General features: G+C 40.4%; 1 protein-coding gene across 1 annotated transcript in view; it reads right to left on the bottom strand.

Annotated features, from left to right (window-relative positions):
- Adgrg4 (adhesion G protein-coupled receptor G4) overlaps positions 1-25,866 on the bottom strand; it is an 87,341-nt gene that overhangs the window by 47,422 nt on the left and 14,053 nt on the right. The window contains exons 2-9 of the mRNA XM_042269267.2: positions 13,146-19,055; positions 10,855-10,949; positions 9,124-9,188; positions 7,590-7,628; positions 6,372-6,425; positions 4,696-4,859; positions 2,856-2,988; positions 584-702 (exon numbers count right to left, since the gene is read on the bottom strand). Of these exons, the coding sequence (XP_042125201.1) occupies positions 584-702; positions 2,856-2,988; positions 4,696-4,859; positions 6,372-6,425; positions 7,590-7,628; positions 9,124-9,188; positions 10,855-10,949; positions 13,146-19,055 (6,579 nt within the window). The remainder of the gene's footprint in view (positions 1-583; positions 703-2,855; positions 2,989-4,695; positions 4,860-6,371; positions 6,426-7,589; positions 7,629-9,123; positions 9,189-10,854; positions 10,950-13,145; positions 19,056-25,866) is intronic.

Raw genomic sequence — 25,866 nt, forward strand, 5'->3', positions numbered from 1 at the left:
AATCCTGCTTTCCAGAATTTATGCTTAGCACTGATTTACACTGCCCAAATTGTTTATAAAACCAAATGTTCTATTTACGAAATGTTGTGACATTTGTAATATCCATTAGAGCAGTCTTTTTCTTTATAATTGATAAATCACTGAATTGGGAGTTGTGGGGGGGTGTATGAGGGTGTGGGGGTATGGGGTGGGGGTGGGGGTGTATTTGCTGTTTTATTTTGTTTTTGAAACAGGTTCTATCACTATGTGGCCAAAGCTGGCCTTGAACCCAAGATCCTCCTGCCTCAGCCTCCCAAGTGCTAGAATTATAGAAATGTGCCACGAGGCCAGCCTCTTAAAAGTTTTTAAATAGGGAAAATAATACAAAAAATATAAAACAAAAATCTACAAAACAGAGAAGTCTGATAGTCCTAATTCCTGACCTATGGCCACCTCCACCAACAAGCACATGGCTTCTGAAACAGGGCTTCTGAAGGTAAATTTTCATAGAGTGAGTTCTGACTATACTCCCTCTTATCTCAGGTCAAGTGGACAAACTAAGGGAGGTCCCATTATTTCTCTGATGTGCATAAAATTGTCTTACCATCGCTTATAGTGATATTGGCAAGATCCACAATCTTATCAGGGAGTCCTTGAAGCAGCTTGCATTGTTTAAAGCTTGGTTTTTCCCATTGACTCTTGCCAGTTTGGATGCTGATAGAACTGCAAAAAAAAATGGAATAAAGGAACGAGAGGCATGATCCAGCTTTCTCACTGAAGGAATAGATAAGAGTAGTCTTAAAAGAAATGGTACCAGCTGGATACAGTGGCTCATGTCTATAATGCCAGCACTTGAGATGCTGAGGAATTAGGGCCACCATGAGTTCCAGACCAGACTAGGATACAGGGTAAGAACTTGTCTCAAAATGAGTAATAATTACCATTAATTAATTAATTGGTTAAATAAAAGCAAATGGAGGAGGACTTCTCCATAGCTAGGGCATGTCTTCCTGTGTCCATTCCCATCTTTTGAGTTTAAATAACACAGATGGAAGCCCAGCAGCTAGGAATGGGGCAGGGCAGGATTCAGCTCACCAAGAATCAGTGAAGAGGCTTTGCTCCTCTAGATATGACTCCTTCCCTTCACTTGCCTCTCTTGCCTTTTTTAAAGAGAAATTCCTGTTGGAATACAGTCTTGTCTCCACAGAGTACATGTCTCCAAATGGTTAAAGACCCTCTGTAGTTCACTGTCCCTCACTATCGATGCCTCGTCTACTTCAGGCCAGTTCAAGTCAGCCAGTGCACTCACTGAGCACTCACAGACTCTAGGGATAGGAGGAGGAGGCATAGACAAACAGGGCAGGGTCTTGGACCTCACTAGGAGCTTGGAATTGAGTGATCTTACACTCTGACTTGTGCAAAGCATAAGAAAGGGTTGCATAAACGAAATTGAATCTATCAAAACACCACACAAGAAAAACTTCCTTCCTTCCTTCCTTCCTTCCTTCCTTCCTTCCTTCCTTCCTTCCTTCCGTTCTTTCTTCCTTTCTTTGTATGTGTTTGTTGTGGTGACAGTGGTGAGTTTTGGTTTTGGTGGGCTTGTTTGTTGGGGGGTTGTTTGTTGTTTGTTTTTGTTTTAAAACAGGGTCTTACTCTGTAAACCAGGCTGTTCTGGAACTTCCTAAGGAGTGCTAGCTAATCTCAGACTCCCAGCAATTCTCCCGTCTTGGCTCTTGGAGTTATGTGACTACAGGTACAAAACACTCATGTCTGGTTAAGGAGACTTTTCAGCATTTAAAGTGAGCTAAGCCTGGCACAGAAAGGCCATATACCTCCCTGCTGCCACCAGCCAGAGAAAGAGACACAAAGAAGTGGCCGTCATGTCTACAATAACAAATTATCTCTTCGGCTAGAGTGCATGGTGAAGGGATGGAGCCAAGCAATGACAGGAAAGGCAACCTGCTGTCTTGATGACTGTGCTAGAGGTTTGGACTCTGTTCTTTAACAAAAGTCTGCCACGGTAGCAGCCAGACTTCGGAAAATCATGCTGGCAGCATAGTGAATTGGGCTCGGGGAGTAGTGGACTGTGAGAAAGCATGGAGACAGCTCTAATTGTAGGCAAGAGCTAGTAAAGGGTTGGTACCAAGGAGTGTGCTGCAAAGGAGAGGCTCTGTGTGAGCTCTGGCTGTGGCTGCCAAAGTTGCTTGCTTTGTTGACTCATTAGATGAGAGCAGGGGTGGGTATGATACAGTCAGAGATGTGACTTTCTACCAGTGCTTTTAAGCCTCTGTTGAAACCTGCTGCCCCTCTGTTCTGCCCATTTAAGTTATTTGGCATACACCATTAACAGCGGAGAGTAAGAAAAGAAGCCTGATGATTTTAAAAGGGAAAATGATAAACTGAACAATACAAGAGTGATGGAGTAAATTATGATGGCCCATCAGCGAGATAGCAGCTGAGGCTGGCTTCGAATTGATCATTAAAAAGATGAATGCAAAGCATGGAAATGTTTGATCAACTATTGAATGAAAGGGTAAATTACATTATTGGTATGTAAACCATGGTTACCACTACAGAAAACTTAAAGACATACAGAGAAGGGCAAGATTGAGGCTTGGGGGAGACAAAACAAATACATGCCAACCTAATAACAGCTATGTTGAGGTGGTATGGTTGTGGGTGAGTTTTTTCTTTTGTCCTCTTGAAATTTGTACTATATCATATGTGCATGTTTAACTCTAAAGGGTGAAAGAAAGAGAAAGGATTGGCAGTTGGAGTGAAGGAGAGGGTCTAAAAAGAATGACATAGAAACACCCCCCAAAAGGAGCAGACCTTGGTGCATATAAACTAGCATTTGGAACCTCACAGATACATACCAGATTCTTGTGATGTTCCTATTCTCATTTTTAATGCACCTTACTTGGGCTGTCTCAGTAGGGTCAGTTAATGGCCACTTATATGTCCCTTTGTATTTTGAGGGTGTTTCATCTGCTTCACATTTTCCTGGCTCTATAGAGAAAAATGTATGCAACATTTTCAAGGGCAAAAGGCACTTAAAAGTATCATGAACATCCATTATGACCCATCCTTATTACCCTGCATACGACCATCAGCATATACAAGAGGGAACCATTTCAACCAGGACATTTAAACTAAGCTTCATGGAAACCAGTTTTAAATTCAACTTTTGTTTAAATAAGCCTTTCAGTGTACCTCAAGATTAGTCCTTTTCATTAGAACCACCCATTGATGAGGGTGGGGTTGCTTTTTCCCATTTTTAAAAATTCTTTGATGTATATAATGAAATTTGGAAAGTGATTTTTAAAGTGCTAGATATACATTGGGGGAAAAAATCAAACCACAGAATGGATACTAAAATAACACATCTGGAGTGCCTGTCTGCTGATTGCCTTTCTTCCGAAGTATGCACTGTTGTTATCATTTTGCTTTGTAACCTAGGAGACTGTGGACAGACATCTCTTCCCCATGGTAGTCATCTCCTTCTTAGTGGTCTCAGGTGGACTTGGTGTCAATAAAATCAGTATGCCTGCCATGACCAATACACCCAGGGCCACGATGTCTCTGCTGACAGTGCTGAAGGATAAGACTGAAACTCCCCCATTGAAGGCTGCTGAGCCACACTTTTGCTACCAGGCCTTGTCACATTAAGAGAGATGTGGTCTAAGCTAAGTCTATGTGAAAGTCCCCAGTCCTTACAGAGTGCTTACTGCATCTATGATCCTGACTCTTGACATTTTCCCTTAGATAGTGACAGTGACCGAAAAAGTGAGCCAGCCAGATCTGTCTAGTCTTCTCTATGAGCAAGCAAGAAACTCACCTCCTTCTCACTTCCAGGACACACTGATTAGTGTTATTTACATGGTGGGCTCTGACTGTGGCCTCCACTCTTCTCTGCCTCCATCCCACTCTAACCTTGTGCAAGCACAATCTCTGCTCTTTAATTAGCTTGCTGCCAAGGACAGTCCGTTCTAATGCACGTGTGTTAACTCAAAGTTTTTACAGCAGTCTACTGGGGAAAGGGACAAAGCTGGCAGCAATGGCAAGGAGGAGGTGCAGTGGCCTGGTAGTCTTTCTCTTTTACCACTGAAGCTTTCCTAATTAGAAAAGAAAACGTCCATGAGGGAAATCTGGGACAGTTCCCAGATCATTTCCTAAGATGAATAGGTTGGCTGAATCAGTCAATAAATTAGCAATTACCTATAGGGCATGTATTGTGTGTAATGACAAAGCCCACCCCCCCATGTCTCCAAGTTTTCATACTAGAGAGGCAATCCTCTCACACTACTCCTAGACCAGCCACTGTTGATATTCACAGCTGACCAATAGTCCCTTGTAAAGTCTCTGTTATTCATTTATAAGCTCTTAAAGGTAGAAGAGTCATCAGCACATGTGGGCATAAGTTTACGTGGAAAGATGACTTCTCAACTGGGCACAGTGACTCATACCTGTAAGCCCAGCATCCAACACTTATGTTGCAGAACCTGAGGTAGGAGGGTTTCAATGAGTTAAAGACTTACTTGGGTTATATAATGAGTTCCCAACCACCCTGGGATACAAACAGAAACCTTGTCTAAAAATAAATAAATAATAAATCTTTCCTTCCCTTTGAACTTAAGCACCTTTACAGTATATTCCCTATGAGTTTTATATTAAGAAAAGTGCACTCATACTGAAGTACCCTGCCAAAAGCATTACCTAGCTTTTCCACTACAACACGGTCAGACTTTACCAGTAGAGTCAATTGATCTTGTGTGAAGTTTGCATGGGTGAGGTTCCCGTGTATCTTTGTTCGGATCCTGCTGATCAGTTCCCCTGATTCCAAAGAGGAGTTGGCTTTTATAATGACCCAACAGGCACAACTACAAACAAGGCAAAAAAAGAAAAGAAAAGAAACACTGCAGTCAGGTCAACAGTGCACAATTTGGCCAGTGTTGCTGAAATTCTATAGAGTTGCCCTCATTGGTAGGCCATAAGTATTAAATATTGTATAGCCACTAAGTGATAGATGTTGAGAAATGATGAAAGACAGTATAGGAAAATATTCTAATAAATTTTCTTGCATCCATCCAAAAAGAACAACTCAAAACCCATTTTCAAAAGAATGGTCTACAACATTTGTAATATGTTGAATTACCTAGCCAGGAGATTTCTCTAGGAGTTTGTAATAATTAATAGGGAAGACAGAGTACTCAGGAGTTATTATTTCAGAGAAAACCTTTTATCGTTCTGGCCCTTCAATTTATTCATCATTACTGCAATAGGGCAGATAGGCACATGTCCAATTAGTCTATACAGAAGTGTTCTACTGAAGGCTTAGTTTTATAAAAGACTAATAAAGATGATAAAGATAGCTAACAATTATGGAGTTCTTGCTCCACATGTTTTGATTCATTTAATTCTCACAAAAACCTTATGAAGTAGTGATGTTATGATTCCCACTCTACAGATGAGAGAACTGAAGCTTAGGGAGAAAACATTTCCTACAAAATCTACAAAGCATTTTTATCCACTAAAATGTCATAAAGAATAGAGCAGTCCCTGACCTCAATCTCTACAATAAGGTCTTTTAATATTCTAAATTGCTCTAGTATTATACAGGTGAAAATATTTCAGACTCACAAACTTGCCTACTTCTTTTTTCCATTTCCATTTTTTCACATAGCATTTTGCACATAGTTTTTGCACTGAGCTTCCTAACAGTTGTAGGAAGTTAGATGCCCTGGCCTTTATGTCAAATTTCTCCATATGGCAAATCAAAAGAATTCCTATCCCTTCCCTGACCTACACTCATCCTACCACTTCTGATTGGAGCCCATCTTCTCTGAGTTCATACTTCCACTATAAAGAGGACTCGGCTGTTTGAACCTCTCCTCCTTGCTTACAGATGACCCTCAGTTCAGCACCTTGGACATGTCAATAATCTCTTCCTGAGCCTTCTTTGGCCCTATGTCCTTCATGGTGTGTATCAAACAGACAAGCAATAGCCATTGTTCCAAGAGGATCTGGCCCATGAGTGTGAACACTATCTGGGGTGTTTTCCATGGGGTTGTCATTGTTTTCTCAGCATGTCATTGACATTATTGACCATAACAAACTTTTTATTTCCCCATCCGAAATTACAACTACTTTGGACCCCATTTCCTTTTCCTATAAAGAGGCAGCAGACAGGCTGCTAAGACTATGCTATGACCAATGGAAACTACTTAGCCTGTGAATACAAAAGTTTAATTACAGCAGCTATGAAATAACCACCAGGTACTTTGATCTCCTTCTGACAACTCCCACCAAAAGGCTGCACATTGCACATACAGAATTAAAAAGAAGGCAAATAAGAACTAAATGTACCAGCTATGAATAAACTTATCTCCTACCTGTATGGTATATGAAAAATTGTAGCAATTCCTTGACCTTTTTTCTGTTCCAATCCATGCAGAAAAAAAAAAGGACACAGTCACTGAAATCTTTGAACAAATATCAAATTTAAATAGAGGGCTTATCATTAACAAGAAAATCATAATTATTCTTTACATTCACACAACCACTGCCTTCTTCAAATATCCCTAAAGCACACTAATGTGTTTAATCTTCAAACCAAGCCTGAAGAGTGGATAATACATGGACTGTCACTCCACTTTCTAGACGAAACAGCTGACTCTCGGGGATGTTAATGATCTACTCAGCATCCCAATCCAAGCCTTCTGGATACTGACATGGTAGTGAAGATAAACATAAACTGTTTAATCATCCTAAGCTGAGTTAGCACTTAATAGAGATTGGTTAGTTCTGTATGTGTAACAAATAAGGAAAGAGAGGCACGGAGAGGTTGATTCGTTTGCCCCAGTTCCCACAGTCAGAATGTGAAGGAACTAGGAGCTTTAGCAAATTACCACATGAGAGCTTTTACACATAGTATTTACAGAAATTTCAGTTAAATTGTCTTAGTTATATTTCAGTCATATTGTATGTTGCATTTTTAAATTCTGACAGCTGTTTATAGCAAGTATTTTAAATGATGGCAGATGACTTAGAACGAACTATTGGATTTACTGTAGTTTATGTAGTCAAAATATTTATCTCATATTTAAATGCCTTAAAAAGCTGTGTGCTTTCTAACCATTTTTGAGTGTACCACTGCACAGTTCTGAGGAGCTGAAATAAGTACTGGAATCAGGGTCGAAGAAGATGGGAGCTTATCTGCTGTGCTCTAACTACAAATACATACTAGAGGAGGGGCTTAGATTTGTGAGGCGAATTGCAGACTTACAAACAATTGCATCTTGGCAGAGTAAGGCTTTTCTGTGAGATGTGTCCACAATCAAGAAATAATACTATTATTTATGATTCCTAAGTCCCTCCACACACCCTGCCCACAAAATCTTCCCCAAAATGCTGCCACATGGTAGTTTTAGAAGAAACAGGGTTGCTTTCTTGATAGGTCCTTGTGCCAATCCTAAAGGAAATAATTTGACCCTCAGCTTTCTCCACTGAACTTGCCTGGTAATATACTCCTAGGAAAAAGAGCTACTTACTTATGGCTAATCATTTTCAGAATGGGTCACAAGTAGGTTCATTTTGAAAAATTACTTACAATATGTCTGTACATGTCCATCTCTTCTTCAGAAGTCTTTCTGTATCGAAAGCATCACAAAATTATAGAAAATGAAATGTAGCACCAAATGCATGGATTACAAGGTAAGGCTAATGACAGGTGTGAGGTAGCATAATTCCAACTGTGCTGGGACTCCAAGGGGACCCTTGAAATGGGCTTCGTCATTATTTGCATACTAAAGTGGTGCTGAGACTTGCTCAGCAGCAGTGCGTTAAAGAATACGTGTACAGTGGTGGGAATTACTCAAATATCTATGTAATCATTACATTAAAGTGAATCAGCTAAGCTCAAGATGATGGTGCATGCCTTCAATTCCACTACCTCTGAGCAAAGTTAGTAGATCTCTATGAGTTTGAGCCCAGCCTGAGTCTACATAGCAAGTTCCAGGACAGTCAGAGCTACACAGTGAGACACTGTGTCAAAAAAAAAAAAAAGAAGAAGAAGAAGAAGAAGAAGAAAAGTAACTTTTATATTATGACATAGAAGATGTACATGATTTATTATGAAACAAGAAAAGAAAGTTCTTAAACAGTATGTAGACTAGGAAGTCTCTTACTAAATACATTTTAAAAACTAGAGGAATATATGGTACAGGTATTCTTCAAAGGGTAGGAAAAACGTGGGCTTTATAGATTTTCCATATTCATGTCAGAGATTTCTATACATTAATTCTACATAGATTTTACAGTGGCAACGTTACTTTTACATTGAATAAAAACAACATGTGACTTGTAAAACAATATTGGAGACTCCAAATATCTCCTGTTTGCTTTCCATCTTTTTGGGGGGTGTCTAGTCAAAATTCTTATGTTGAAGTCTAATGAGATGATACTAGATGATGAGCTCTTTGGAAGGTAGTTAGCAACAAGGGTGGAGCCCCCATGAAGAGCATTTGTGAACTAGTGAACATCTTATGTAAAGACAGAGTGCTTCCTATCTGTGCCCCCTAGCCTGTGGAGACTCAAGACGGTCCTTCCTCGGGATCCAACCACACTGATTTCACATCCTCCCAACCTGTGAGGAAAACAGTTGCTGTGGCTGCAACCAGCTAGTCTGCAGTCTGTATCGCTACGGTAGCCCAAACTGAGACAATAACCAATGATAATCTTCATTCATAAATAATCCTTCGCAAACCTATCTTGGTTTGAACACGTGAGAGAAAGTAGGCAGTCACATGGAGGGGCAGCCACCTGGGACAGTGTTCTGAGGTGGCACTTGGTGCGAGGCATCTGAGCCCTAGGATCAGAGGCTTTCTAGAGGGGCGAGGCCTTTCTCACGTGAGTGCATTTTCACCCTCCTGATACTGGATTTGTTACACTGAGAGCAAGATGCTGCCAACGAGTCTGATTCACTGCTTAACTCTCTATATTCTTTTCTTTTCTTTTGTTCTTCCATTGGTTTTACCTACAGTGAGACAAATGTGTTCTTCATTCCTAGATATCAACAGGGGAAGCTCACAGACCCAGGTGGTCCCTCTATTTCCCTTCAACTCACAGAAGATGCCATTTACATACCTGCTTTTGATTTGAATAGCCAAGTCAGCAAGAGAAAATTCGCTGTTTTGAAACATAAAATTTAACTGTAAAAGCAAAAAGCAGAAAAAAAGGGGGGGATGGTCAGTGTTTGTGTGGCCTCTCTTCCATTTTTAAGTCAAGGAAGTCCCTTGGGACAACGTGAGCTGCAGCTGTCATTTCAGTGAACCCAACGTTTCCAAACCGGCTCTGATTTTTTTTTTTGTTGTTGTTGTTTGTTTGTTTTTTTTACACATTTTTAGGAGCTAAGGAGCCCTCCAACTTAACTTCAAATATGGAAGCCCCAATCTGCAATGTGATCGAATTTGTCTATAGAGCCGTTAGGGGGTGACTAAAGTGAAAGGTCGAGCCCAAATCCAATAAGAATTGTTCTGCTTATAAGACGACAAAGAGAAAGCCGAGATACGTGTGCGCAGAAGAAACACCATTTGAGGCACAGCAAATCTCATCCAAATCTAAGTCTCCTCACACTGTCCCAGGAAGCTTCTACCCCACCCTGACTCCCATCCAGAACTGAGAGATTACAAATGGTTGTTTTAAAGTGTAGCTTTGTAAGGCAGCCTGAACACTCCCAGACACTATTTTCGAGCACTTAGAATTGGGTCATACACACTTGAACATAAGTGCTAATGGAGAACAGGAAAACCAATATGATCATTCACTGCCGGGCCTAAGGTGCACATTGGAGCTGTTACCTACATGAAGACCATTTGATGATAACTTTTAAAATGTAAAACGTTCATGACATTTGATCCAGTGATTAAAAACTTAAAAACTAATCCTATATTCAGGGGTCTTTAAAATAGTTGGAAGAACATTGTTTTGTCACTATTTAAAAGAGAGAAAATATATAAACAACCTAAAAGCCTACTAATAGACATCTAGATTTGAAAATGAAATGAAAATCTCTGTTACAGACATACAGTAAAAGCTTACTAAATTGTAAAAGGCAGAGCTTTTTCCACTACCACAAATGTGCTCAGAGATACATAGTCAAGTGTTACTGGTGTTCATCACTGGTAAGATGTTTGCCAAGTCTGTACAAGGATTTGGGTTTGCTCCCCAGAATTGAAAAAGTCCCACAGGTAACTAACTGGCAAGGAATCGAGTTAAAGGGAGAGAGACATAATTAGTATGATATCAACTCTTTTTCTGAAAGAACACACCCCCATAACTATATAGAAAAATCTCATAGAATATACCTTAACTTATTAAGAGGAGCAGTAGAGGACAGGGGTTGTCTGTTTTAGGTGTCTTCATATAAACTTCAACTGCACAGTATGCATTAGTTTTATTATCAAAAAAATTAAGGACAAGTAAACTATTTACTGTGTTGTAGACAAACAAAAAACAAAGTACAGAAAATGAATCTACATGAACACTATGTCATAGACTTTGTCATCACGGCTCTATTTTCCCCAGCTGGGAAAATTTGGCAATGACTCAGAATTTGTCTCTCTGGAGGGAAATGTATATATCTCAACAAATAAAAATAATAAAAGCTCATAAAAGCTTTCAACACTGCTACTATGAAAGAACTTACATACATCTTCAGAGTGTTGCCTACAGAGTAAATACATGTGCAGTGAAAACAATCTAAACTGATTATCTGTGAAATGGATTATCAGTAGAAAAGGGAGTCTACCTTCAATCTACCCAGTCTTGGTCATGTGTATTCAACAAGTACCATAAATATTTAAAAGAGCATTTTACCCAATCTTTTGTAAATTCATGAATAACAGTAGTAATGAGGACTCTTGGCTCTTCATCAAAGACAGAGAAGCTCATTTTGGTATTATAGAAGGAAACTGGAATGAAAAATAAATAGATTAATTTTTGTTATTTACATCAAGGTATCTGATTCCTCAATTTTTTTTTTTTTTGATTTTTCGAGACAGGGTTTCTCTGTGTAGCTTTGCGCCTTTCCTGGAACTCACTTGGTAGCCCAGGCTGGCCTCGAACTCACAGAGATCCGCCTGGCTCTGCCTCCCGAGTGCTGGGATTAAAGGCGTGCGCCACCACCGCCCGGCTTTGATTCCTCAAAATTTGATCAGAAGTGCTCTCCATTGTAAAGCAAACAAAACAATGATTTATTTTCATTCCTAAATTTTGCTTAGTTTAACATCAAGAACTGGCATTTGGGGCTACATAACCAAGAGCAAAACATGCAAGGTGCTACCATCCCATCTTTGCTTTGATTATGTGGCCATTTTGCCGGGTTTCAACGAAGTTTCTACACAGACTTGCTGCAAATCCCCTAAATTCTGTACTTTTATTGGCCAACAGATTTCTAGCTCATTGAATAGCCACACTAAATGCTGTTTTAAGATCTTTTGTCCCGAGAAAGTAATTGTTTTCTCCTCACTGCCTTCTTTCTCCTTCAGAGTTTTCTCTCTTTATGTTCCTCTTGATCTTGTCTTACAGTATATTTATTTTAGAATCTTTCTTCCTTTTTTGTTTTTGTTTTTGTTTTGTTTTGTTTTTGAGACAGGGTTTCTCTGTGTAGTTTTGGTGCCTGTCCTGGACCTCACACTGTAGACCAGGCTGGCCTCAAACTCACAGAGATCCGCCCGGCTCTGCCTCTCAAGTGCTGGGATTAAAGGCATGAGCCACAACCTCCTGGCTTATTTTAGAATCTTAAGAGTTACAGGTCCAAGCCAGGGAAATGGATCAGCAAATAAAAGTACTTGCTACCAAGCTTGATGATCCAATGAGCTGAGTTCAATTCTTGGGACTCATATGGTGGAAATAGAGGAATAGAAGGTGGAAATGGCTTCCACAAGTAGTCCACCTTCCTCCACAAGGACACAGTTATATACATGCCCACACACATACACACATAAAATAAATAAACAAATAGGGGGTGGAGAAATGACTCAGTGGTTAAGGGCTTTTGCTGCTTTTGCAGAGGACCTATGTTCAGTTCCCAGCACCCATATGGTGGCTCACAATCACCTGTAACTCTATTTCCAGGGGATCCAACACCTTTTTCTGGCCTCTTTGAGCACCAGGCAATCATGTCATGAAGATATATACATGCAAGCAAAATACTCGTACATATAAAGTAATATAAAAATAATAAAAATGAAATAAGTTAAGTAAATGTTTTAAAAGTTGTAGAACCATTCAAATTTGAACAATATGGATGTCAGATACCCCCTACCTATGGGTAAGTATTTCTAGTCAGTTAGATGTAGGGATTAGAGAGGGCTCAGACCTACACAGGAGGAATTCAAAAAGCAAATTACAATGATAAAATTGTGGTTTGTGTGTATGTGTGTGTTGTTTTGTTTTTTGTTATTGGTGTTGGTGCTGGTGGTGGTGGTGGTGGTGGTGGTGGTGGTGGTGGTGGTGGTGGTAGTGGTGTGTGTGTATGTGCGCATGCACGCGCACATGCATATTTTCTGTTGTGTGGTAAGCATCATCAGACCTAAGGGCGTGTGACCCTTTTTTTTTATTTATTACATGTATTGATGGTTTTGCCTACACGTATGTCTATGCACCATGTCCATACCTCATACTTGAGAATGTCAGAAGAATGCATGAGATTTCCTGGAACTATAGTAATATGGGGGGGTTTGAGGCTCCATGTAGGTGCTTGAAATTGAACCAGGGTCCCCTGGAAGAGCAGATAGTGCTCTTAATAACTGAGCCATCTCTCCAGCCCTCCCACTCCCAGTATGATCCTTTTACAGGGTAAAGATGATGTTCCTAGTCTGTATTTGCATGGGTGGAGTCACAGTCAGTACATCAAGAACAAAACAACTGTAATAGATGCTTCAAAATGCCATGCTCGGTGAAAAGATCCATTTGTAATCTATTTAAGTAAAGACAAGAAATATGGATTTAGGGTTCTGTGCTTAGACAAGCTACTTGTGTGCCAAAGACCTTAAGGAGATAAGAAATACATGCACCTTCCCCCTCATTTTGTCTTCAGAAAACTTGGAGAACAAATGGGCCATTCATTGTTCATACAGTCTGTTAAGGATATATGAATAAAATACCTGTAGACACTGTAGCAGTTGGTAAAGTAGATGCTTGTGTAAACAGAAAGGAAAATGTGGAGTCTATCCAGGTTGTCTTAAGAGATGAAGAGATTAGTGAAGACCCAGTTGCCGTAGAAGGATGTGTCATCTCAGCAGACATCCATGGAAATGAGGTCCCTGGAGCTATGGATGTAGTAGTGGCTGTATTCACAACAGAGTCCAATGTGGATTTAGGAGGAATTAAAGTATGGGATTCTGATATAGCTGGGACTTTACTCCACACAGATGTTTTTGTAGGGCTAGACACAGACAGAGAACCTGTAGGTAGGTCGTGACTGGTTATAGAAGGTGATATACTCATTCTACTAAAGGACCTGGGTTCAGACACAGTCCAGGAGTTGTCAGCCACAGTAGCCCTGGGTGATGATTCAAGGGCTGTAGGAGTGTGTGGACTGTCACCTTTGGTTTTTGTAGATACAGGCAGAGAAGTCAGAGAGTCAGCAATGATGATGTCCAGTGTAGCTACAGGAGTGCTTTGGGTGGGTATGGTGCTTCCGTCAGAAAAGGGTACTGTTGTAAAGTTAGAGGGTGTTGCTATTGTGTCAGAAGCTGGAAACGTGGACTCTGCCATTTCTCCTGCAGGTGAAGTTAGAAAATGTGGAGGATTAGATACAGATGTCAGAGAGCCTGAAGGGAGACTAGATAAGCTCCAAGTCGGTGAGGTAGCCCTGGAAATGGCAGCCAACATGGTAGGGAGAACTATGGAAGACACTGATAATGATGTATTCTCAGTAAGCCCAAAAGTAGGAAGGCTTTCTAACGTAAAAATTGATGGCATCGCTGTAATATCTCTAGAAACCAGACCAATCTGAGATGTTGACAAAGTCCCAGGAGTAAAGTGAAGAGTTTCTGTTTCTATTCTGTTTGGTGTCGTTACATTAGTTGTGAAAACTGGAAACGGAGAGTCTTCACCTCTGGGTGTGTTTCTGGAAGTTGTAAGTAGAGACTGGGTAGTACGAGGTGTAAGTCTTGTTCCTTGTGTGGGAAATTCAGCAGTTTGAGATGTAAGAGGAAGCTTGGCCTCAGTACTATGAGTTGAGTAAAGAAATGATGTCAAAGAAGGCGGAGTTGCACTCGGTTGAGTCCATGAAGGGTATAAAACAGAAGTATTCACGTGTGAACTGCTCTTTGTTAGTTCACTGGTTAGCAAAGTATTCCCTGACAAGGAAGTCATCTTTCCTGTATCACGGGAAAGATACGTCAGTGTGGATTTTACACTTTCTGGAGGTCTAGGGGTACCTTTAAAGTTAGTCACAGATGGGGAAACCTGGATATTCAAGGAAGTATAAAAACTATCTGAAGGTGTAGATGAAAGCCCACTTGCAGGAATGGCAGTTCTAGAATAGGTATTGATGGGTTCTGTCTCTCCACCACTGCTCTCAGTAGACAGGGAACTGGTGGTAATCCCAGGCAATATGTCCAGAGTGGTAGCCTCCTTTTCTTCTGGTGATTGCTGGGTTGTTGAAAGTAGCGAAGAAAACATGGTCTTTGGAATGTGGGATATAGCTTCAGTATTCTTAGAACTGAACAGAGAGGAGGTAGTTGTGCCTATAACTGAAGTCACTGTCCCAGCCGCAATAATGGTTGGAATAGTTTTCATAGATGAAAAATCTAGTTCTGCTGGAGAGGAAACAGGTGCAGTTGTAGTCTTGAATGGCATCTCTACCACTTCTGAATTAGTGAAAGTAGGGGAAACCATTGTGATTTGTGAAGTAGGTCTAGAATGTGACACTGGTGTGATATTCAATGGTGATGAGTGGGTGGTTTTAGTAGTCTTGGGGGAAGGTGAAGACATGGAAGTAAAGAATGCCCTAAGTCTTGTGGAAGTGTCAGAAGAAACCGCTGTAGTTGAGAAATCAGAGTCATTAACTGGCATTGAAGGCTCCTCAGACTTAAGCCCAGAAGTACCTATAGAGACACTTTTCAAATAGCCTGAGTTTATTGTTCGGGAAGACTTAGTCATTAGTATTGTAGGGGTGTCAGAAACCTTTTTAGGGGTGACGGCAGTGACACTGAGTGGCAATAAAGACATCTGGTAAGTAGGAGTGGATGTTTCCATAGAGGTCTCGCCGGGCAAGTTTGTAGGTTCATTTCGAACCGAAAAGACTGTAGTGCTCCCATTAGCAGTGATCATCGTAAAATTGGTGTGGAGTGGTCCAGTTGTGAAAGGGGAGAGGGACTTAGGGAAAGTCTGTGTGCTTTCCAAAGTGGAAGAAGCAGTCCGTGTCGACTCAGGTTGTGTTTTAAGTAAAGGCAGGTGTGAAAGAGTTGTGTTGGAGAGCACAGAATGTGATGTTCTAGCTGTCCTGGAAACTGTAGTGTCTCCGGGTGAAGTAGCCTGGTGACCTGTGTCTGGATGAGTCAAAGGAGAGGAACTCACTATCGTTTCCACAGTCCTGGAAGGGTATTCTGAAAGGGTGCTTGCCCTTTCTTTATCCGGAGACAAAGATTTGGTTATTGTCTGAAGCTGTGAAGGAAGTGCTGTTTCTTCAAGACTAATTGACCCTTCTGAAACATGAACACCTCTTATGGTACTTGAGGTCAAGGTCTGTGTGGTCTGTGTGCTCCCAGAAGTAGATGCGGTTAAATTCCCAGAAGTTGGATTCCCAGGTGGAATCTCCGAAGGCAAATGTGTTGGGTGGCTAGAGATTTCTGTAGTCTCAGAAAATTCTGTATCTGTCATTTCCCAAGGGAAGGTGCTCTGGGAGTCCGAAATAAAGGAATTCTTGGATGGGGAAATTTCTGCCGCCCTTGTAGTTCTGAGAGGTTTCCCCATGGAGGTGTTGGTCTGTTCATTCTCAGAAGAAAACATAGAGGTTGCAACTGCCAACTGGGTGGAGACGGGTGTGTTTACAAAATACGTGGTAGATTTGGTGTCTACTGAGGTAGTAAGCTTATTGACAGAGGTCAGGGGGGACATGGTCTCACCACCAGTAGATGACTCTGTGGGTCCAGAAGCCATTTCAACATCTCCACTACTACTAAAAGTATAGGGAAAGCTAAAAGCATGAGTTGAATCCTCAACTTGAGATACAGATGATGTTGTTCCTGATGTAGATGTAGTTGAGCTAACATAAGTAGAGGCCACAAGAGTAATGTTGCTAGGAGGAGGCCTTGAGCATACAAGAGTATGGATGGATGGACTTACTAAGTCAGCTGGGATGGAGGCAAGGGTGCTTATAGCCTTAGTTATCACAGGAGTGGGAGGTCTCAGTGAGGGTACCAAAGTCTCTCTCAGAGAGGAGACTGCCGTGAGTGCTGTTGTGGAAGAGATCTCTGTGAACTCTGAAGTGATATGAAGTGAGTCTCTGTGGGTAGACATGATGTCACTGGTGGTGGAAGCTGTTGGACTCACAGATGGCAACACTGCTGTGGTCATTGTCACCGTTGGTAGAGGTGATCCAACTGAGAGCATAGATGTAGTGAAGTCCCTGGCCAAAGTAGAAGGCTGAGACAGGGTCACTGCGGTCTCATCAAAAACTGCCATTGTGGTGGCAGGAGAGGTGACAGCAGAGACAGTAACTGGCAGTGAGAACTTGTGGGTAGTAGGACGAGGGGTTGCTGGGGAAGGAGTTGCTGCAGTCTGTGGTGACAAGATGCAAGCAGACAAAGATACAGCTGTCTTCTGGGAGGGAGTAGTGGAAAACGTGGCTCCCATTATCCTTGTTGAAGAACCCAGAAGTCTGGGGAGTGTCTGGGTGCTCACAGAAATGGATGATGAAGCCGAATTCCCGTCAGGCGTCTCCGAAGCCCGGTGTACTGTATAGGTATGGTTCAAGTTAAAGGTTGCTGTAGTGTCATCATATGAACTCTCAGATGTGCTTTTCATCAATTTTGTTGAAAGCCAACTCACTCCCACCGCAGTAGTTGCAGTTTCATTATCCAATGCAGTCGTCAATTTTTCTCTATCTGGAAAGGGGGAAACAGTGACAGAAGCTGTCACCATTTGTGCTGATTCATCTGTTGCTTCCAACATTGCTGAAAATGGAGAAACCTCGGCTACTGCTGCTATAGTTGATTTTACCTTAGGATGATGGGAAGTGGTTTCTTTTGTCACAGTGGTATAGACTCTCTGTGCTGTTGCAGACATTGGTCGAGGGGCCAGAGTAACACCAAATGTGCTCATATCATTTGTATCTATTTGTGTTGTCCCAGAAATGCTCTTCTCAGTAGAAAAGGTTGCTTTAATGTCAGCGAGGGTAGACACATCCACTAAAGGAACAACTGTCTCCCTTGATATTGAGGAAAGTTCATTTGCAGCTACTGTGGGCATAGAGTTGCTTTTCAGTAATAAGGTAATGAGTTTAGACTCAGGCTGACTAGTTATAGATGTGATTCCAGCAACACTGGAGAAATTACTAAGCCACCTGGATGTTGATTTGAATAGAGCTGTTGTGTACCTGGTTGTAGCAGCATCAGAGCTGGTGGTACCCTTGCTGTCTGTGGATGCTTCAAGTAGGGTTATATTAGTAGTCATGGATGAATTATCTATATTAGTAGTACTATCTTGGAATGATGATGTGAGATTTTCATTAGGCATGAATGTAGGTATGGTGGTGGTATTCGTAGAGGTCAACAGGATTTGATTTGGCTTAGAAGTCCAAGTAGTCTCATTGGTGAAGAACTGATAGTCAATTTTATCAGTTACAGATATGAGACCTGATTCAGATGCATTGTATGTAGAAAGTGACTTAGTAGAAATCAAAGTAAGCATGGGCTCATCAGTTGTGGGTGTATTCTGGGTGTATACTAGCCCCTCCATGGTAGGGAAAAGTAAAGTTTCAGCCAATGTAGGGACAAGTTTGGTTCTGGGAGTTAAGGCTAGATGTGTACTCTTAGTATCAATGACTGTCTGTTCACCTTGAGTTCCAGTTACAGGAGAGGATGTAATAGAAGAAAAGACCATAGAAGAGGTCTCTTTAGGCCTGGGGGTATATATAGCATCCTCTATGCTTGGTGAAAAGACATCTTGGGAATTTGTAGATACTGACACTGTTTTCACTGTTCTTGGGGCAGGTGTGGTTCTCACAGGCAACACTGAATGGACTGTGAATGTCATTTCTGCATCAGTTGTTGACAAGGTAGATGCCACCTGATTTCCAGGAAATACAGAACTCATAGGAGCAGCTGTGGAGGTAAGCAAAGACTCTGCTGGGAAGGTTGATGCAATCCCAGTGTCAGTATTAATAGCTGAAGTCTCTTCTAGTGTGGACCAAGATGCAGTTCTGGCAGCTGAAGATACAAGAAGTTCATGCCCAGATTTAGAGGTAGGGAGTGTAGCAACATCTGTGGATTTGTGTTTGGGCCAAGATGTTGTAGACATGGATGTTGACTCAGTCATCAAAAATGAAGTTGCATTCCCAACAGCTGACTGGGATTTAGTTGTTAAAGTTTCAGATACAATAGAATTCTTGGTAATTCCAGATGTGTCAAAGAAATCAGTAGCTGTAGTTGGATGAAAGGTTTCAGTACCCATGACTTCCAACATTTTTGTTGTCTTTGTTTTTCCTAAATTTGAGTGTTGAGTTATTTTCATGGAGCCAGTAGCAGTATGAATGGATGTACTCTGGGTAGACAGAGGGATAGATGTTGAAGTAAACAAGACATCTGCTGGAAATGTAGCTGTCTGGGCCATAGATGTCTTTAAATCTTTTGATGCACTCACTGTTGCTAGAGGTGAGGGTATTGTATTAGAATAAGATATGGCTGCATAATTGATTGTAGAAACAGGCATGTTTTCTAATGACACTGTGGATGGATGTACAGTCTTCTGTGGGTTTAGCCCAGTAATTTGGAAAGGAGTTGTTAAGTCTATTTGCTGTGAAACAGTTGTACTTGTTTCTTGAATTGTCATATTTTCAGAAACAACTGAAAAATCAGAAAGCATGTGTTACTTTAGATTCAGCCTTAGAAATTAGAGACAATTCTTTAAGAAAGAGCTCTATAATTTCTTTTCATTTTAAAGAGAGATAAGTATCAGATATAATCATGTTGTTTGATTACTTAATTTTTCTTAAGATGATTTTCTACTTTGTAAATCTCTATCTGATTTTCATAATACCCTGGGTAAATAACTAGTAGGAAGACATCCATTACATAGTATCTGCATAAAAGATACGGGCACTTGTACAGAACTATACACTGATTGAGGTGATTCACCTTTGGAAAGGGACCTATCAAAACTCATGGAAGAAGAAATCAATAGCCTGATTAGTTCACATCCATTACTGAAACTCCACTGTGAAGTTAAAAAGCTTCCCCAAGACTTCAGCTTTGGATTCAGTCGGATGCAGTTTTAGATCCTAGCCTCATAACTTGCTTTAAGGCCTTCATCTACCTCTCTGTGCTTCAGCACCTTCTTCTATGGCATGGGAATTATAACCCTACCTTATAAAACTTTCCCGACACTTATGAGTTAATATGTGTAAACCATCAAGCTTAGTATCTGGTGCATAGAAAGTAATAAAAAAACAGTTTCTTTGATTTTTGAGTTAATTAAATCTCGTTTTCTTCCCTTTTCCCCACAAGGCAGGGTCTTGCTATGGAGACCAGATTGATCTCAATTCCTCACCTTTCTGGTTCAAGAAATTATGGGCTCACAGTTCTCTGGCCAGCTGCCTTGGTCAAATTTCTATCAATCATTAGAACACTGAAGATTGAAAATGTTTTATTTGGAACCTCAGGATCAAAAAGTCTTGAATCCTGACCATTTATGTGTGTGCATATGAATATATATTTATTGATTATGCATCATTGTATACATTGTAAATCTGTATTATAGACATTATAAATAAGTGTGATAGGAATTTCAAAGGCTGTGATAAAATAAATACAATTTATAATATTTTCTAGCACCCTGTTGCAATGTCTGTTCGCCTCATATGACAGTGCAGCTTTGCTTTGAAGAGCATAGGAGAATTGTTTATGCCCCTTTCAAGTCAGTTAAACTTCACAAGTATGGTGAATACCATTAGAAGTTCTCTGAGGAACAGAAAGATTTCTACCATGTCTCCTTCCCTTAAAGAGCTCATACTCTTCCTGGAAATTTCATATTATTGAGATATTTTGCTCAGTTGGGTTTTTTGTTTGTTTTTTGTTTTTGTTTGTTGTTTGTTTGTTTGGCAGAGACAAGGCCTCACTATTTAGTTCAGACCTAAAACTCACTATGTAACATAGGCTAGTCTAACACAGGATCCTTACATCATAGCTTTCCAAGCCCTGGGAAGCACAGGCGTGTGCTACCACACCTGGCTTGAAATGTTTTCTTTAAAATAAAAGATAAAATAGCATTTTGAACAAAACAGTAAAGTGATGTGATTTATAATAAAGCCAACAATGGAATATAATCAGGCTCCATATATCTTTGAAGTGTAATAGAAAACTAATGCAGCAAAAGAGCAAAACTGGCTTGAAGATGAGGAGAAGCCACCTTAGAACATGGGTTCTCATCCTGTGAGCCGCGACCCCTTTGAGGGGTCAAGCAATCTTTTCACAAGAGTTGTATATCAGATATCCTGCATATCAGCTATTTACATTAGGATTCATAACAGTAGCAAAATTACAATTATGAAGTAGCAATGAAAATAACTTTGTGGTCAAGGGGTCACTACGGCATGGGGAACTGTATTAAAGGGTCACAGTATTAGGAAGGCTGAGAACCACTGTCTTAGAAGATGGACACAGTTGAGCAATGATGGAGTTCAAGGGGAGAAGACAAAGACACACGTCAGCGATTGTGGATGGAGGAAAATGTCAGTTTAGCTAGGAGTGAGAGGCAGTATGTATTGAGTACCGATGATAAAGTATACAGATGAGACTGGGTTCTGAAGGGGATGTAACATGCTTTTGTGAATGGAACACTTATCCCAAATCAAGAGCTGTGCCACTTGCTATCTTGTTTAATCCACCAAACCACTTTTTGTGGAAAATATTATAATTATCACCATTTCAAAGATGAAGAAATGGAGTACCAGAAAGTTCACACAACTGGCTCAAGTTTGTCTTGGAAATCTAAGGTTCCTCATCTGTTCTTCTCCTCTATACCTTCACTTGAGCATGGACAGATCCAGTCACAAGAGGATACATTTCTCCTAAAAACTCATGATCGCCAACCTCAAATGAGCCTTCCACGCTGCCTCCTACTTCTTCGCTCTGTTCAGTTTATGCTCCTATTCTACAATAACCCTTTCAAACATGCCCCATTGTCAAACACCACCTCCACATGTTTATCAGATAATCATGCCTCCTGCTTCAAAGGAAAAAGTAATTGAGATCATCAGACAGAAGTTCAACTGTAATTTAGATCCTGTCATCCGCTATTTCACAAACTTTGCCTCGCTTTTCCCTAATGAGCCTTTCCCTTCTCGTTTAAAACTTATTCTCCTCTCTTGCAATAAAAATGAAAATGCCACATCCCTCTGCCCCATATCTCCCTTCCCCATCACAGCTAAAATTCTTTGAAGTTATTTATGCCAGATGTCCCCCACTCCTCTGGCTCCTTGCCTGGACCAAGCATTGTCCCAACCCCTCTTCTCCTTTTACTCTATTGTATTTTCCCACCTACGCTATCAATTTACATCAGTAGACAAATGAATCTCATCTCTCTCTAGGTCAGATCTCTATTCCGAGTTCTACGCTTTTAAGAACCAATCATTTGCTTTGCATTATCTTTTGGCTAGCTCATAATACCTCAGACTGAACACACCTTAAACTTGAACACATTGTCTTCTCTCCATATTGGGTCTTCTAGTATTCCTTCACTGGGTAGTCCATTCAGTTATGCCAGCCCAAACCTTCTCCGGGTGCCTCTTCCATTCTTTCTTCCCCTTGCCATAACCAATCCACCATCTTGTCCTAGAGATCATACCCACTAAATACACCTTGACCCATTGATTTCTTTCACTCTCCATTGCTTACCTCCCAACAGGTCCTATCCTCTTTTTGTTTTTTTTCTATTATTTTTGAGATTATAATATAATTGTTTCTCCCTTCCCTTTATTCCTTCCCAACCTCCCATGTACCCCTCCCTGCTCTCTTTCAAATTCATGGCCTCTTTTCCACTAATTGTTGTTATATATATATAAATACAATCTGCTAAGTCAGTATAATATTACTTGTACAAATGTTTCCAGGGATGCCCATTTGTTATTGTTATTAACCAATTGATGTGTTCTTCCCTGAAGAAGACAGTTTCTCCCACTCTCAAGACTCCTTAGTTACCTGTAAGGTCTTTGCCACTACTACTCTTGGGTGCCTTCCAATCCATCTCAGATGCAACAAGAATGAACATTTGAAAATGTAATTCTGATTGTGTCTCACATATACAATCAATCAATCTCTCTCTCTCTCTCTCTCTCTCTCTCTCTCTCTCTCTCTCTCTCTCTCTCTCTCTTCTCTCTCTCTCTCTCTCTCTCTCTCTCTCCTCTCTCTCTCTCTCTCTCTCTCTCTCTCTCTCTCTCTCTCTCTCTCTCTCTCTCTCTCTCTCTCTCTCTCTCTCTCTCTCTCGGTCCCTTTAATGTTTTCCATTATTCACAAGGTAAAAATAATATACTACTTAATAGCTCCTAACTGTGCATGTTTGGTTTCCTCCCTAAGTGGCTAGTGTAAATTTGGGCTGGGTCCTACCCTTTCTTAGGAGCCTCTCCCCACCACAACTCAGTGCTTAACATTTAACTCTACCATAAAAGCTTTGCGTATGCTGTTGTCTGTCACTATTTACAGTTTCCTCCATCTTTCCTCATGTCAGTAACACCTATTCATCCTTCTGGCATCAACCCATATGTCACTTCTTCAGAGAAGCCTCCCTTCCCAAATGTCCATGATGAACTCAAACTAATCTGTTGAGGACTATTGTGATATCACATATCTCTATAGCATTTATCACAGCTGCAGTTTTACATGTGTTTCTATATGTCTGCCTTCCTCGGTGAGACATATGAATATAAACAATCTTTCATTGCTCAACCATTGTAAACTAAGTTTCTAGTGAGTGCCTAGACCATGATAGATGTTCAGTACAGAAGTTCGGGCTTACTGAATCAATTGAAAAGATGAGGTCAAAATAATATGAAGCTCTCCACGCCTACAGCTCCTGGAGAGGAAATGCTGGCATTGCACAGTAACAAAGGAGACAGAGAGACAAAGAAGATGGAGCACCCTCAGAGGTCACACATCTTCCTTTCGGGAAAAATCCCAGAAGATTGACAATGTTCACGGAAATAGGAAAATATCCTGTTAGACCTGGAGATGTGTGACTTGAGGTGAGGACAGAACATCCAGCGAAAATGGCACTCAGGAAAAGTCACAGGTGAGTCACAATCTTTCTTCAATTCAAATCGCTCAAAATGAAATCGCGCATATTTATCTTAGATAAATTGGCATTTTGAATTCACCTTCCTAAGAAGCATATTATCTGTGATGTAGAAATAATTATGGCAGTAGACAACTACTGGCTTATGTCACAGCCTTGATTATAATTAATTCTCTTTGCATATACAGAAAATCTAAATTTTGTATAGGACAATTTTAAGATTTTATATTCATGAGGAAGTAAAAGAAATAACAATCAGAAGTCTTCAATCAACTATATAGATGAGTTGATTAAAGTGCATGAATGAATAAAGTAGGAAAGTCAAAATTATATAAGAAGTGCATCTTACTTTAAGGTAATAAAACATTGTTTTCACTATCAGAGTTCCATTCTCTTAGGCTTTGTCAGGAGGCCATTTTGTTTCATTAGCACACAATTAATTTTAAGATTTCTGCTTTTAAATTTGACCATGGCCAGAAGTGAAAGGACTGGCAGGATTTGGGTTTCCAGATTTATAACAATTTTATCTCAGCTAATCATATTTGCAACCCTCTGCCTAAATCATCACTTCTAACACCCATGAGGAGAGTGGCCACACAGAGCTTGAATTGCTCTATGAACATGCTAACTGCTGGTATGAATAGTTTACAAGTCCTACTCCTTTAGTAACTGAGCTGCAATCAGGTTTGGGGGTTTTGTTTTTTTGGAGGACCCTTAAATATCACACATATACACAAACGCTTGACACCTGCTTAGATACAAAATTCAGAGCACTATCAGAGTAAGCTGTAATATGTAATGGGAAACATTTTTTTATTTTTATCAAGCAAGGGAAAGGAGTCAGAAATAATTTTATCAGAAAAGGCTGAGCCACAGATATAACTAGCTTTATTATTCCCAGTAAATATATCAAAAAGGAAACTAAGATATAGGAAAATAAGATGTAGAAAAGAAGGCCATGTGTGGCAGTGTGCCTTTAATCTCAGTACTCCAAAGAGAAAGGCAAGTGAATTCTGAGTTCTAGGCCAGACTGGTCTGTATCGTGAGTTCCAAGACAGTCATGGATACATAGAGAGACCATGTTTCAAAAGACAAAATGAAACCAAGATTTAGAAAACTAAAAACAAATGAGTTGAACAAAATTGCAAGCAGGCAGCATTTTAAATATCAGAGACAGCTTAGGAAACAATGTATCTTGTATTGATCCATGTTAACCTGAAGCTTGGATTTGCATATTTCAGAAAACTTCCCATTGAATCTTTCAGATACAAAGACTTTTTCTATCATTTTTCTCTATAAAATTATTATTACTAAAGATTCAAATAAATGGGACCTCCTGAAACTGAGAAGCTTTTAAAGGGCAAAGGACAAGGTCAATAAGACAAAATGACAGCCTATAGAATTGGAAAAGATCTTCACCAACCCCACATCTGACAGAGGGCTGATCTCCAAAATCTATAAAGAATTCAAAAAACTAGACATCAAAATACTAAACAATCCAATTAAAAAATGGGCTACAGAGCTGAACAGAGAATTCTCAACAGAAGAATCTCAAATGGCTGAAAGACATTTAAGGAATTGCTCAGCATTCTTAGTCATCAGGGAAATGCAAATCAAACGACTCTGAGATACCATCTTACACCTGTCAGAATGGTTATGATCAAAAACACCGATGACAGCTTATGTTGGAGAGGATGCTGAGCAAGGGGAACACTCCTCCACTGTTGGTGGGCGTACAAACTTGTACAGCCACTTTGGAAATCAGTATGGTAGTTTCTCAGAAAATTGAGACTCAAACTCCCTCAAGACCCAGATACACCAGTCTTGGGCATATACCCAAGGAATGCTCAATCATATCACAAGGACACATGCTCAACTATGTTCATAGCAGCATTATTCATAAATAGCCAGAACCTGTAAACAACCTAGATGCCCCTCAACCAAAAAATGTATAAAATAAATGTGGCACATATACACAATGGAGTACTACTCAGCAATGAAAAAAATGACATCATGAAATTGCAGGCATGCATATGGAACTAGAAAATATCATCCTGCGTAAGGTTAACCCAGACTCAGAAAGACAAACATGATATGTACTCACTCATAAGTGGATACTAGATGTAAAGCAAAGGATAACCAGACTACAACCCACAGATCAAGAGAAGGTAGCTAACAAGGAGAAACCTAAGAGGGAAGCACAGATTGCCCTGGGAAAAGAAACTAGATGAGATCTCCATGAGTAAACTGGGAATGAGATGAGGCAATGGAGGGTAGGGGATGGGGGATCAGAACATAAGGGAATAGGATGGTCAAACTGGAACAGGGACAGAGGAAGAGAGCAAGGAAAGAGATATCATGATAGAGGGA

The sequence above is a fragment of the Peromyscus maniculatus genome, chromosome X, assembly GCF_049852395.1.
Source record: "Peromyscus maniculatus bairdii isolate BWxNUB_F1_BW_parent chromosome X, HU_Pman_BW_mat_3.1, whole genome shotgun sequence".
In the NCBI taxonomy this organism is placed as follows: domain Eukaryota; kingdom Metazoa; phylum Chordata; class Mammalia; order Rodentia; family Cricetidae; genus Peromyscus; species Peromyscus maniculatus.